Raw genomic sequence first — 16,474 nt, forward strand, 5'->3', positions numbered from 1 at the left:
TAGAGCGCGGAATGAGTCGAAGGGTGGTCAAGCTGAACCTGCCAGGAGAGAAGACATCAACCTAGACCCTGCAACTTTATCCATGGCTGATGGGACAACATTCCTCTTAGCAGATGACTCCCAAGGGGACAGAATCATCATTTTTGCTAGCCAACAAGGAAGAGATACCCTGCATTCATGCAACACTTTTTTTTCGATGGAACCTTTAAAAGCTGTTCAAAACAATTCAAGCAAATCTACTCCATCCATGCGGACCTAGGCAGTACGGAAGAAGAGACGAACGTTGCGCCAGTGCTTTTCGCTCTTCTACCAGGCAAAACAAAGGAAACGTACACAAGAATGCTCAAATTAATAAAAACTGCTGTGCCTACGTGGGATCCTGCAACAATTTCACTGGATTTTGAAGCGGGAGCAATAGCAGCAATACGTGAAGAATTTGAGAATGCAACACTTCATGGATGCTTATTCCACTTTGCCCAGTGCAACTGGAGGAAGATCCAAGAGTTAGGACTGGTGAACCAATACAAGAACAATGCGGACGTGAGGCAGTGTGTAAGGTGAGTGCATAGAGTCCTGACCTTTTACTATTCACTTTTACTCTCTTACTATTCTATCATTAATATGAGGACTCCTAAAAATATATATTTGCCATTCTACCAACAAGTTTACAAGCTAATCTTTACAGGTTTCCAAACAAGTGTTGGTAAATTAAATTACTGCATAACTAGCTTTTGGCCACGTCTTCGCTCACGTTATATTGGAGTTTTGTCTTTAAAATTACTTCAAAATCGGATCATTGTTGCTCGAGTTATCGTGCTAACAGACACACACACACACACACACACACACACACACACACACACACACACACACACACACACACACACATATATATATATACAGTATGTTTTTTTTTAACTTGCATCTTTATTTATGTAAATCCGCAATAGATAGAAATATGCAGTTTGCGGGAATCATCTATTGACGTAGGGGCCCAATTTTCTTGAATTCAACGTTACATTCACATTCATTCCCCTTTCCCCCCTGCCCAAAACTTAATTTTTTTAAATATGTAGCATGGTACCCCTTGTGACATATCAAATGAAAAATAAATTTCATAAAATTCAGGGAAAATTAACCAACATTAATTAATTGATTTAAAATTAACCAACATTTTAAATGTAGTGAAAAATACTTATCTTGATTTGGCAAAAATATAAAATTATATCATTGATAAGAAAGCGATATTTTACTTTTAAAGGTATGTGCCCTAATCCAAAAATATGTTAAAATATTAATATTATGAACGAAAACATATGATAATTAATTATTCAATTAATGTAAACATTATAACATTTCCATTGAAAATACAAATTTTGACAAGTACAAATTTTGAAATCGATTTTATACTAACTTCCTGATGAGCTAGAGACTTGAAACTTGAAACATAGCTCACAAATGGAAGACAATGCAATATTATATAATTTAATTTTCATATTTCCCTTGGGCTACGCCCCATGGGCTTGTTTTTATTAAATCGCTTTCTTCCAAATTTTGATACTTCCCGATGAGCTAGAGACTTTAAACTTGAAACATAGCTCACAAATGGATGACAATACAATATTATATCATTTAATTTTCATATTTCCTTTGGGCTACGCCCTTTTGGCTTCCCAATTTTCCATGTTTACATTGAAAAGAATGTAAACATATAAATTATTTTAAGTCAGCTGTAAACACTTAAATTTGACAGTTAGAAGAGCAGAGGTTAAGAGGTACAGGTTCTGCTCCCGATATATTCTTAAAATAAACAATCATTTCAAAGTATAGATAAAACATCTGATTACAGAAAATAAGGTTTTGGGTTTGGTTATGTATTAAGAGGCTATATAAAATAGATTTTCCTACAGTTACCTAACAATGTACATGTTCTCTCACTGATTTGAGAAAGCAAAGTGGCCAATTCGCTCATCAGTGAGACAATGTTAACATTGTCTCACTCTAATTACTTTGTCTCACTCCAGATTTGCAACGTGAAGGCACGAATTAGTGAGCGCGCATGCAGGCAACGTCGTATGCGCGCGAAATACGTTGGCAGCACTGGCTGTAAATCAGCTGGTCAGCTGTTGTGCTGTTGTATTTGTCACTTCACGTTAAATGTTATATTAAAAGTTCACTTCTGTGCAAAAATAGGTTATGTTTCTTCACCAATTTATTTGTTTTATGGAACCACTGTAGGAAAAGTATAATGTGCAACTCGAGTTCAAAGTACAATTGCTCACTTTTCTCACTAGTTGCACAAATAACTATTAACATATTTACACATTAAAGACTGAAAACTAGATAACAATTTATAAATAAAATACTTTTTAAAAATGCCACGTTTTTAAACGCACTAAAAAGTATAAAATAATTTATAAAATGTTGAGAGAATAAATACTTGTAAGATTTCAAACGAAAAACGTGGGGCGCATGCAATGGATCATAATAGTTCAATAGGTGAAGTTAATTGTAAATCAGCATGCGCCCCACGTTTTTCGTTTTAAATCTTACAAATATTTATTCTCTCAACATTTTATAAATTATTTTATACTTTTTAGTGCGTTTAAAAACGTGGCATTTTTAAAAAGTATTTTTATTTATAAATTATTTTTATTGAATCCCAGTCGATTCAGTAGTGTTACGTGATTTAGTAACATACACACGTAGACTAACACCACTATACAGTACATAGCCTGACTACATATACTGACTTATAAACTAACGACCGGACGAAGGACCTTTACTCTGCTAGTATAATATAAGATATTGAATGTTGATTGAATTATGACACGTTTAATATAAAAAAGGGTTTTTTTTCTTTTAGAATGTGCGTGGCCCTCGCGTTTCTCAAGCCTGACGACGTTGAAGAGGGGTGGTTGGAAATCTACAGCCAAGCTCCAGGACATCTCCAAGAGTACATGGACTACTTCGTTGAGCAATGGCTTGACAATCCCAGCATCCCAATCGAGATGTGGAATTGTCATGGAAGGCGTCACCGCACCAACAATCCAGTGGAAGGCTGGAATTCAAAACTAAATCACGCGATGAGGCCGCATCCTCGTATCAGGGATTTAGTGATGGGACTAAAGAAAGAGGCCGAATGGGCTGACATCAAAATCGAGAGAATGTTTTTGGGGTTGGAGGGTACAAAGAGGAGGAGAAAGTACCGCTCCATCGACGAGAGGATAAAGAGAATAACGCAAAGGTACGATGCGGATGGCAATATAAGGATGTTTTTAGAACATTTGTCCTACGTTATCAAAATGGACTAAGAAGTAGAAAACCAGAACAAGAAATGTATATTTCTTCACATTGTATCGTTAGTATGTATGTATGTGTATGAGTATGTTTATTGTGTATGTTATGTATGTATGTGTGTGTGTAGGTTTGTTATGTATGTACCTATTGTTGTATTGTTTGTTCACTATGTTCCTTTTAGATCTAAGATTCTTTTGGTCTTTTTTTACTTTTTTATGTCATTATGTTTCTTGTAGTTGTCTTTCTCAACATATAAAAATGCGACTTTTAGTTTTTTTTTGCTTTTAATAGATGTTTTTCCTTTGTACCGGTGTTATTTTAGACTTCACAATGTACTATGTATTTATGATTATAGCATTTGTATATGTATTTATGTATGTATGTGTGAATGTATGTGTGTGTATGTATGTATGTAGTGCGTTTGTTGTATGTGCCTATTGTTGTGTTGTTTGTTTACTATTCTTACTTTTATATCCAACATTCTTTTGTATACATCATTATGTTTCTTTCAGACCTAAGATTCTTTTTGTTTTACTGAACATATAAATGTGATTTTTAGTTTTTGTCTGTTTTTATAGGGGTTTTTCCTTGTACCTGTGTTATTTAAACTTCAATCAATAGTCAATGGTTGTATGTATTATGTATTGTTTGTTCACAAAGTTTATTTTTCGATCTGAGATTATTTTGTTCTTATCTTTTCTTTTGTATGTATCATTTTGCTGTGTACGTTAGATCTTTTGGTTTTTCTCAATATATGTAAATGCAACTTTTTGTTTGTTTGTTTTATTATGATTTTTTCCCTTTGTACTGGTGTTATTTGAGACATATTTGAATATTATTACACTTTCGATTTAAATAAAAAAAGATACCAAACTAAAAGGTTCATTTTTACGTTTTAAAATATTAGAGTACTAGTTGTTCTAAAGAATGATTTAGAGAATATGTAGGTCTCGAAATCTATTCTAAAAACAGTTACACACACTTACCATGCGAATTATACAGGCAGATCTCAATTGTACTTATTGATTTTTATAAAAACTCTTCTATATTTGCTATAAATTATTTGGCAGGATCAAAATATAAACTCAGAGAAAAAGTAAACAAACTATAAATTAAAACTTAAGTTATTTCAAAATCTCTGACATTGGTTATCACGAAATCGATGGTGTATAAACCTACTCCATACACGAAAAAACAGTGATCAAACTTTTCTGGTATATTATACCATAGTTAAACAATTGTAATCAAACCAAAATGATAAATGAATGTGCATTGAGCATTTAGTAATAAGATTCAATATGTTGCTACAGAGTTGTGTTTACAAACCTTATAAGTCTTTTAGTAATGAAAATTATTGTTATGAAATTCTATATGTATATCTAGCGTCTCAGTTTTTACTGCCTAACAATATACAAACAAGCCGACTCCTCTTTTTACTTATAAAAATACCAATATTGGGTTAACGAATTGACTATACACTTCTTAAATGTTTAACCATAGACTAACCAATACAAGTATACTTCCCATCTCATTGTAAATTTTGAAGCTCGTTTTTCGTGTCTAGTTCATGTAATGCGACACTGGTGGCTAGCTTCGACGAAATTGTGTTTCTATTATTTTAGAGTGAATTTCATGGTTTGTGCTTTACTGTTTGGCCATATAACTAGAGTATGTGTTATTGTTAAACGGGGTTTTAAATGACTAAAATAACAAGAAACAAATTGTAAACAAAACACAACATCTACAGTACACCGGACAGAACTAACGTTAACATTGTCTTCAGCTGTTCCACAAGGATGGGAAATCTACTAAGGGAGTATGTTTTATCCATGGTTTAACTTATGAATGAAGGGGTGTATGACAATGGTATCAGGTAGTGGCTAAGAAGGGGTGGTGGTGGGCGGGGTTTAAGGGAGGCGGGGCTTCGCCCTCGCGGAAAGTCTTAACGCAGGTAGTGACCGAGGATTATAAAGGGTCACTCTGAAATTCGGAGATGACGGGACACGGAGATATCGGTACGCGGAGATAGCGGGAGGTAACCAACCCTCAGCCGGCCCAGTTATTATTTCTAATTCTATAATGATTTTGTAAAGGTTAACAAAATTAGTGTAAATTCATCCCATAGACTAAACTTGACCCTAGTTTGTTTCTGGCCAACATGAAAATAGAAACTACTTTTAGTGTAAGTTTATGTGGTGGTATTCCTCCTAAAGGCGTGATTGACTATAGTTCTACATAATAGGTCTATTTAAACGTTTAGCGGATTCATAGTTTAGATCACCCTTAAGTATTAATTTGCTTCTTCCTCCACATTTTGAGTATCCTATCCTATACTCTAATACAAGCAATGTTTGTATGTATGTATGCTTGCTTGTACCAAGATCTCGAAAACGGCTCCGACGATTTTCTTCAAATGTTGTAAATAGATTAATTTTGGCCTAAAAACAAGTTTACTACAGTTACAGTTGCCAACAAAAATCTAATTACGTAGAAAAATGAAACTGAAAGTCACATTTTTTTAACATTAGTCTTATATGGGTTGCTAAGTAACCATGTTGGAACGTTGGAAGAATTAAATAACAAGGGAAAAGTAAACAAAATTCTTGTAAGTTAAAACATGTGTTCATTAAGGCATCTACCCACAGTATACTAGAAATTACAAAATACAGTACAAAAGCAAAAACATCAGTTGTTACTATTAAGCAAAGATTATACTGAAGATTACTGGATAGGCCTACAATGTTTGTAGTAAAGGCTAGCAGTGCGGAGTGTAGCTGCTGCAGTTGGATTAATGTATCTAAAATACTTAAATGCTACGGGTAGATTTCCCATCCTTATGGAACAGCTGAAGCCAATTTTATTGATAGTTCTGTCCGGTTTTCTGTAGATGTCGTTTTTGTTTACAATTTGTTTCTATTATTTTAGGGTTAGTTTCTCATTATTTGCGTCTCACTTTTAGGTTATATAGCTAGGGGACGAGTTGATGTTCATGATTAGATAGCTTGATTTGGCTAAACGAGAGTTTAAATGACTGAAATAACAAGAAACAAATTGTAAACAAAACACGACATCTACAGAAAACCGGACAGAACTAACAATAAAATTGGCTTAAGCTGTTCCACAAGGATGGGAAATCTACTAAGGGACTGTGTTTTATCATGTTCTATCAATGCTTAAATGCTAAGAGAAGGGTAGTATATATATATTTATGTAGTATGAAATTATGGAAAAGTGGTATGTCAATTGTATGAGCTTTATGCAAGCGCATACTTTGGTAACTATATCTCAACTCTAGAACCGTAAAAAGTGTATTACTATATCACTAGCTCGAAAAAAGTCGAATATATTTTATTCTTATTGTGGCCAACTTGGTTTAAAATCTAGAGTCGACTCAATCCAATTGGATTGTATTATGTCTTATGTGTTATGGCAAAACTAATACTAAAAAAAATGGCAAAACTAATACTGAAATAAAAACTTTGCATTATGCACATGTGGTTAAAAGTCACATGTTTGTGATTAACGTATCAACAATAGAGTTTTGTTTGTAAACATCTTGCCTCAAAAAATCGTTACTAGATGGAAATGTACTCAACAAAAAATCTGATATCATCATGAAAAGAGGACGACCACCAAATAAAGGTTTGAAGAAGTTGGGGAATTTCTTTAAAAGTCACAAAGCTGATGAAGACCAGGTAAGTTATAAAATATATACATTTATTAATTTAATTACATACATTAAATTCGTGTGGTATGTCATTACTAGCTTACACCACGAATACATAAATTGGAATATTTCTCTATAGCTCATTGTGTGAGGCACGTTAAAAAGTTGGATGACAATTTTTATGATTGGTACTGGTAGTTAAAAATTAAACTAATTAAAACTGATCCAGTACCTCATTATATATGATATCAAATAGGCCTACGGTATATGATTCAAAGAACATAACATTCTTTTTTATTTAATTACAAAGCTAATGGACACCCGGTTAGCCTAACCGTTATAGAGTCCAAACTAGATGAAAATGTGAGTTTTTTCCAATTTTGTACACATCATTATTAACATTGAAATAGTTACATATTTCGTTTAGGATGAATTAAAACAATTCTATAAAGGTAGGATAACTAAGGAATAAACTTATTTGTTTAATTAAAAAATTTGAATTCTTAACTTTTGCACAACTTACCGGTCATTATGGTTAAATAAATATAATGATGTCAGTTTCTCTAATAAATTTAAGTAGTTAGGCAAGCTCATGAGGAATTTAAAGGAAAGTTTTCAATACTTCAAAACCTGTAGATAAGAATGGTTTTGTATGAGCTAGGCCTATCATCTAATTATAAATTTGTAAAATCTAATATCATTCAGGAATTTGTTCTATTGAAGTAGCAAGAGTGTTTTAAGTAGAAAAGTTTGTGCCTTTTTCACCCAAACAATAGAGAAGCAGGCCGTAAGTTGAATGTGACATAGTGGGGAGACCGTCTTGAGCATTGTCCTACACACATATATCTTAGTGTCATACTTCGGTCCAAAAAGAGCTTCATATCACGGACACGAGTTCTGGATGGATCACTCTCAAGCAATCGGGTGGCAAGGTGGGGGGCCACGTTGACTAACCCTCCCATACCAGCCAGAGAGGAACTGGCTCCTGGTGGATGCCTTCATTACACGGTGTGGAAGACTCTAGATCGAATCAGGGTCGAGGTACCAAAATGCAAGACAAACATGCAGAAATGGGTCTCTTACAAGACGAAGAAAACGTCTTGTGTGCGTGTGGTGTTGTTCAGGATCCCGGCCATCTACTGATGTCCACACCTAGACCAGTCTTGCACATTTATTAGATGAGCTTTTACAAGCGAATGTCAAAGCCATATCGATAGCTGATTTCTGGACACGGAAAGTAAGTAAGTAGCATGTGGAGGAAGAGGTACGCTATAGGGTTAGTTACCATTTTTTACGACCCTTAGAAAGAAGCTTAAATTTACTTCCTTTGATAAAACATTTTTTTTTATTTCAGGTTGCTAAAGAACCTGAACCTGAACCTGAAGGACCTGAGGGGTCTGGTGTATGTGTCTTAGAAGTTCAATCTGAACAAAATGTGAGTTTTTATTATCATCTCAACCGTAATGTAAAATTATTCAAAACAATTAATTTATTTAGTTTATAAATATTATTTTGTGATAAATTAATAATAGGTACCAATAACCAATAAAAAGTAAGTAAACAGTCACCAATTTTACGATCATTGAAAAATTATAGCTTACACTTAGATAGGCCTACAATGAAAATTACCTTTTCAACAAGCATAAAAGACAAATATTTAAATTTCAGGTCACAAATGGATTGTGCGTGTTGAATGATCAATCAGATGAAAATGTGAGTATGAGTAACTATACCTGAACCGCATTGCTACGGTACTGTACAAATAAATAATTTTAAAAAGTTGAACCGTTCTTTTTGTGGTTAACTTAATTCATATTTGAAATAATAATTTAACTACTGTAGAAAGTATACTGTAGAAAAGTATGAATTTGGTTCAAACAGAAAAAAAAAATAATCTAAACACGCAAAAAAATCTGTCATTATTGTTATTGTATACGGTGAAAAATTGCATTACTGTACTCGATTTTTCGGATAGTGTAATTGCTTATGTACCTACCCAAAGACCGCAATAGAAAAGGTAACGTTTGCCCAAAGTAACCGTTGATGGTGGTTAGGAGGAGGATACTCATATATTTTCATGAATCTTTACTGTTGCTAGTAAACAAATAGAGCTACTGTTATTGTTTGTTGAAATTGTTATACATTTATTTTTATTTTCCATGATGATTAGTTATTCTTATTCTGGTATTGGAGTATGATAAGAGTATAACGCATTAAGTGTAGACAGGAATATATTCTAAAATTGACCAGGTGATGCTAAAATTTTTACTCTCAGTATACTAGGATACAAATGTTGCAGTATTACAAATTAACGCAACCTTGATACAGATTTTTTATTTGTACAGCTGATGACTTCCAACAAACCCATTAGATGTGCGAAGATAAGGGCTCTGGAGATAATTTCAGATGTAAGTGCTCAAATAAGTCAGTCTATGGTGGAAGAAAAGGTAAATTATGTTGAGCAAAGAAGAATGTCAGAAGACAGCCAGGTTCGTGCCACTCGCCTTGAGGAACAGCGACAAAGAGACACCAACCGCAGGGCTGCCGAGGAGGAGGACAAGCGAGCACGACGCCTCGAAGAACAGCGGCAAAGAGACGTCAACCGCAGGGCTGCTGAGGAGGAGGACAAGCGAGCGCGACGCCTCGAAGACCTCCGACAAGCAGCCACTACCCGCAGAGCCGCCGAAGAAGAAGACGAGCGTGTGCGACGCCTGGAAGAAATGCGGCAAGCTGCTGCTATCCGCAGAGCCGCCGAGGACGAAGACGAGCGTGTTCGACGGCTGGAAGAACTGCGGCAAGCAGCCGCTATTCGCAGAGCCGCCGAAGACGATGACGAGCGTGTTCGACGTCTTGAAGAACAGCGTCGTCGTACAGCTGAAATACGACAGAATTCTGAGCGTAATCGACTTCAATCCTATAAAGCTGCTGCCTCAAGCCTCGTAGAGTACAGCAATTTGGGAATGTTTGACATTGCATGTGTTCATTGTGGTGCTGTTCATTTTTTAAAAGAGAGAGTGCAGAACAGAATTCACCCTAATTCGTTTGGTGACTGTTGCCTTCATGGTCGCATTGAACAACCTGCGCCAGAGTTTCCCAATGAATTGGCATTGCTGTACACAAAACAACACAGACTAGCCAAACAGTTCCACGATAAAATTCGAAATATTTCTGCCTGTTTTGCTTTTTCTTCATTCAATGTTGCTGATGACAGGACTTTCAATAGTAAAGGTATTTATACATTTACTGCTGGTGGACAAGTGTATCACAAGTTAAATTTGGCGGCTCAGCCAGTCAGCAACAGTGAGGGTGATTTGGAAAGACCTAGATATGGCCAAATGTACTTCATTGACCCGGAAACAGCCGTTGCAGAACGTATGAATGAACCAATGAATCAAGGCGTCAATCAAGAACTAATACAGATTTTAGAGGAGGTCATGAGAAGTCAAAACCCATTTTCACAGGCTTTTATGATGATGAGAGAGATAGTTGAGGAAAACAATCAACGTGCTGAAGCTCTTGGTGTCCAACCACCCCATGTCCACCTCCTGTTTGCTGAACGTGCAGGTAAAATAATACTGTTTTCTCTAATCACAATTATTTTGTATGTTATTTGTAGTTGCTCCAAAAATATAAAATCAGAAATATAAAATAAACAGTAACTAAACATAAAAACTTATACAAACTTATCAAGTAAGATGTCTCGTGTTACTCCTCCATAAATGTGATTTACTCTGAAGGGAAATTTAATTAAAGGGTCGCCAAAACTAACGTTTTGCTGTAATCTCAGTACTAAACTCTGAAAACTTCCACATAAGCAAAAGCAAACGCGCCGTAGCCATTTTTATTTCCTTTCTCTTCTCTTCTCCGTAGCTACTCTATATTACATGTAAGAATGACTACAACAGCCTGTTAAAATAATAAAAACAAAACTTGTAATCTCTGCTCTTTCAGATGGCACCAGTTTAATTTGTCTATGATCATTAATAAAGTAGCTTTGAACAATTAAGAGTGCGGCATTAATTTTTTTGACATACCAAACTTTGTTATTAAGCGTAACGCAATTTATAAACTTGACATTTTTTCTGAATGTGGTTTTTATAATCAATAATTTCATCAAAACAACTTTATTGAAAAGAGGATTTTCGTACATTTGTATTTTTGAAGAGTAGTCAAATACTATCATTCATTTACTGGATTAAATGAACACTCTACAATTAATTCAGTCTTTTTTTATTTTTATAAATGAATAATCTTTAAACTTTGGCAAAACTATACGGGTATGTTTCAAGAGTAAAGTTATGTAAGAGAAAAATATGGAATGTACATTTTGTGTCATTTTTCTCTTAGAACTAAATAACGATTAAAGTTAAGATTTTTTGTTTTTCATATCATTAATTTATGATGTTTACTTTTAGGCGATGATCCCAGGCGATTCAACTCGCCAACTTATAATGAAGTTGCTGCTGTAATTACATTAAATGCAGACCAAAGCATCCCGGAAAATGAGATGGTTATTAAGGAGCGAGGAAAACACTTAATAACGCTCAAGAACATTGACAGCCGAGTAGAACCATTCACCTACCCTCTCCTCTACCCAAAAGGAACTTTTGGATTTACTGTAGGGCTTCCTCTTAAAACGCCTTATGCAAGCCGTGCACACATGACGAGGATGGAGTTGGCTCAATACAGGTTAGCCTTTCGTCCAGAACAAGCCAAGGCTCTTCCTCCTGAACCATTGCTAGAGGGGTTAGATCTAAGGTCGATTGGATTTAATGCTCTCCACTTTGGTGGTAGACTGTTTCAACAGTACGTCGTGGACACATACATCCGTGTTGAACGTGATCGTATTCAGTGGATCAAATATAACCAAAAGAAACTTCAAGCTGATCAGTATGCAGGAGTAACACATTTTCTAAATGAATTGGCTGAAAAGAAAAATGCTACAGTTGCTGAAAAATTGATTTTACCATCATCTTTTCCCGGATCAACTAGATATTTCACCGAACACTTTGAAGACGCTATGGCAATTGTCCGAAGGTTTGGCTCTCCAGACTTTTTTATCACAATAACGTGCAGTCCAACATGGCCAGAATTAAAAGAAGCTGCATGTATTGAGCTCTCTGATGGTTCTAAACTTCAACAGTTCGCCCAGGAAAGACCTGACATTGTGGCTAGGGTAGCCAAATTGAAATTTGACAGCATAGTTGAAGATATAAGTAAGAAACAGATTTTTGGGAAGTCTTCTGCTTTTGTTTACACTATAGAATTCCAAAAACGAGGATTACCCCACCTACATCTTCTTGTCATCATGGCTAATGAAGACAAACTCCGGTCTCCAGAGGAAGTAGACAGTTTCATTTCAGCAGAAATTCCTAATGATGACCCAGTTCTAAGGGAGTTGGTCCTCAAATGGATGATTCACAATCCATGTGGCGAACTTAATCCGTCTGCGTCATGTATGGAGAATAAGGGTGGATCTCCTAAATGCCGCTTTGGATTCCCCAAAGCTTATCAAGAGTTTACGTCAATTGTTGACAACAAAAAACCGAATTACAAGAGACGGTATGACCCACAACTGGATCCAAATAACCCAGAATTTTCTCACGTCCATGCGGTGTACCGCAAAAACAGTGATGGACAAAAAGTTACACGGGACAATAGACATGTTGCTCCATACAATGGTTATTTACTGAAGAAATACATGTGTCACATAAATATCGAGTATGTTGGTAGTGTTAGAGCCGTTAAGTACCTCTATAAATACATTTATAAAGGGCATGACTGTGCAAATGTAAAAATTGTTGAAAATGTGGCCCGAATAATGTATAATGAAGCAGAAACATTTGTTGAGGCACGTTATATTTCGCCCCCTGAAGCATGTTGGAGGCTGGCTGGAAATGAAATCCAAAGGAAAAGCCATTCGGTGCAACGTTTGGACATCCATCTAGAAGGTCAGTACCGTGTGGGAAACATGGAACAGACACAAGAAGATGTAGCGGACACTGGCCTGAAAGGGTCCACCTTAGAGGCGTACTTTAAACACAACTCTAAGCTTCACATAGAAGAAGAGAATGGGAATGAAGTAATCTACTACTTCTACTGGCAGATGCCAGAAAAGTACAAATGGTTAGGCAAAACAAGTGAATGGGTGGTACGACAGCGAAGCTCAAAAACTATTGGAAGGATCCACACCGTGAACTTGGTGGCCCAACCTGAACTTTATCACTTGAGAATGCTCCTCTTTCATACCAAAGATGCCAAAAGTTTTGAAGACCTTAAATTTGTAAATGGGACTGCCTATTCCACTTATAAACAAGCATGCCTAGCAAAAGGCCTTACATATGATGACCAGCAATGGATTGATGGGCTGCGGGAATCCGCTTTGTCAAAGATGCCGAGTGTCATGAGGACACTCTTTTGTCAAATCTTGATTCTCGGATCACCAGAAAACCCTAAACGTCTCTGGGATATGTTTAAGGACGAGTTGGCAGAAGATTTTCTTAGAGAAGCAGAGATTTCTGGAACCCCTCTAGAAGATGCTTACAACAGAGCATATAGAATCATAGCTTACAAGCTAAATACTGAAGCTACAGAAGGTAATAATAAACTTATAAATATTACTTATTACAAAACTTAAATTAAGTTTATTTTGGGTGTATACCCCTTCAAAATTTGTAATATATTTATTTATATTTTATTTTCAATGATAATATCTTTCTCTTAAACTGACAGCGAATAGGTTAGCCATGCCGATGGTCGATGAATGTTGTCTATTGGTCTACCAAAGTTAAATATCAATCTTTAGTGAATTCCTTCAACATATCATACATAATACCATATCAATATTCAATTATTTTAATGTCTTTAAAAGTCATTTCAAAATAATTAACAAAGATGGTCTAATACAGTCCTTACTATTATTTATTAATCACAAATTTATAAAAAAACAGATGATTTCAGAACCAAACCTTTGCAGATATTTGTATAACAGTCTTTATAAACTAAACTAAAATATGTTAATTTAATATAAAAAAAGGGTTGGAAATTAGTGTGTGTTTTAAATAAGAGAGCACAAACCCCATTTAATCATATTATTCACTCATGAATAATACATTCATGACACACATTATTCTAACCATTGTTGTAAACAGTACTTTAATTTGGGAGATATCGACCTTGAAACATACATAATTGCGGATCTTCCAGCAAAATAAATCGTCTTAATAACAAACATTTTGAGCCTTTGGGTGGAGATTGATCACCTATAATTACTCCCAATTATTTACCCAAATTCTTTCAGCTTTATTAACTTATCGTTATTTGTGATGTGTTACAAAAACTTTAATGACACTTTTTAGAAATTCTTAACACTTAAACGTGCTTATTTTAGGACGCAACTTCCGTTTTTGAGTAGAGAACTATGGAATGGATGATATTAACGACTTCGAGATGAATGAGGAGGTTTTTAACGTTGGGCAATCTCATGCAATTGGCCATCGCCTCTACAACAAACTCAATGATAAGCAGAAGGAATTTGTTGATGCTGTCATCCAAACACTTGATGATGAGAGTTCAGGTACAGTACACTGTTAATAAACTGAGAAATTCAGGTGCGAGAATACCTAGGATACCACTAATAGCATTGAACATATGTTTTAGCAATTCCATTTAACCAATGTTAAATAATGTTTATTTTCGGGCCAAAAACGTCATTTGTTGATGTTTATGATCCATACCGGGTATTTTTCTAGTAATCGTGTAGGATACCAATAACCTTGAATAATAGGGAGGTTACTTCAATATTTAGAACAGTATGTTTTGAAACTATTTAAATAATGGTCAAGCCTTTTTTTATTTACAAGTAAATGACATAGTTAGTTATCAAAATACAGTTTCAGTTTTGAAATAAAACACATGGTTAACACATATTATTTGTTGCAAAAAAAAAGAACAAAAAAAAACAGAACCCTACTGCATCAGCTTTTAGAAACCCGCAGACTTGGATAATATAAGCTAGGATAATAATGAAGTTAACTGTAAATTGTACATTTTTGTTTTTAATCAATGTCATCTGATTTAATTCATTTTTTAGCTTCAATTTTGTATACTATCTTTCTTTATACTATTCAAACAATGTCACCAGTTTTTAAATCCTGACAGTAACAAAACATAATGTTGTGATAGTACACATGAATTGATTTGTTTTCAGGACCAAAATGTTTCTTCCTTGATGGACCTGGAGGTACAGGGAAAACATTTGTCTACAATACCTTGTACCACCTCTGCCAAAGTCGAAACATCATTGTTAAATGCATGGCATTTACAGGCATTGCATCCATACTTCTGCCAGAAGGACGCACAACCCACAAGACATTTGGTCTTAAAGTTCCTTTGACTAATGATTCAAAATCATCAATCAAACGTGGATCTTCAAAATTCAAGGAATTGGAAGCAGTCAACATGTTCATGATGGATGAAGCACCAATGCTTCCTAAATACGGACTTGACTGTATGGACGAGCTCCTTCGTGATCTAGGTGACAGAAACTCCCCATTTGGCGGGAAAATAATGATTTTAGGAGGAGATTTTCGACAGTGTCTACCGGTCCAGCCAAGGGCAAATCGTACCGAACTTCTAGACCTTTCCATCAAGAAAAGTGTTCTCTGGAGGTACTTCAGGGTTTTCTCTCTGGAACAAAATATGAGAGTTGATGCGGAAGAGGAGTGCTTTGCTAGGTACCTACTGAAACTTGGAAATGGAGAGCTTGATACCAACGCTGATAGTGAAATTGAACTCCCTAATGACATCATCACTAATACTAATGACATCGTTAACGAGATCTATGGAGAATGTCTCTCCGACAGAAACTTTGAGGAGATGAAGGATCGAGCAATTCTTGCACCCCTAAACAAGGACGTCGACACAATTAACAACACCGTTATCAATTTAATTCCTGGAACCGAGACCATTTATAAAAGTTACGATTCAATTAAAGATGAACCAGAAGGTGCCTTAAAGTTCCCCCCAGAATTCCTAAACTCTATCGAGATTTCAGACCTACCACCACACCAGCTCAGACTAAAAAGTAATACCATTATCATGCTCCTTCGTAACCTTGACGTCTCAGAGGGTCTGTGCAATGGCACTAGACTGATAGTTACAGCACTCTGTCCTAACATAATAAAAGCCAAGATCATCACTGGTGAACACTCTGGCCGAGACGTGCACATACCGAGAATCACCCTTGATTCATGCAAGTCTCAGCTAGGGTGTTCACTACAAAGACACCAATTCCCTATTCGGCCAGCCTTTGCGATGACAATACATAAATCGCAAGGGCAAACATTTAAATATGTCGGCGTCGTGCTACAAACGCCTGTATTCATGCATGGCATGCTATACGTTGCATTTTCAAGGGTAAAGCGTAGAAGTGCATTGAAAGTGGTGGTACCGCCAGAAACAGGTGGTCGCACACGCAACGTAGTGTGGACCGAAGTTTTTAATTGA

At 35.6% G+C, this 16,474-nt stretch overlaps 1 protein-coding gene across 1 annotated transcript; it reads left to right on the forward strand.

The window, feature by feature from the left end:
* Positions 1–339: 339 nt before the first annotated feature.
* LOC128989248 (uncharacterized) lies at positions 340–16,474 on the forward strand. The gene is made up of 8 exons (XM_054411121.1): positions 340–557; positions 2,867–3,261; positions 6,880–6,995; positions 8,322–8,402; positions 9,313–10,531; positions 11,383–13,563; positions 14,382–14,543; positions 15,177–16,474. The coding sequence occupies exons 1-8, from the start codon at positions 340–342 to the stop codon at positions 16,472–16,474; spliced, it is 5,670 nt and encodes a 1,889-aa protein (XP_054267096.1).

This window comes from Macrosteles quadrilineatus, unplaced genomic scaffold (genome assembly GCF_028750875.1).
Source record: "Macrosteles quadrilineatus isolate MER2022 unplaced genomic scaffold, UCM_ALF_1.0 Scaffold_3__2_contigs__length_128488019, whole genome shotgun sequence".
NCBI lineage: Eukaryota > Metazoa > Arthropoda > Insecta > Hemiptera > Cicadellidae > Macrosteles > Macrosteles quadrilineatus.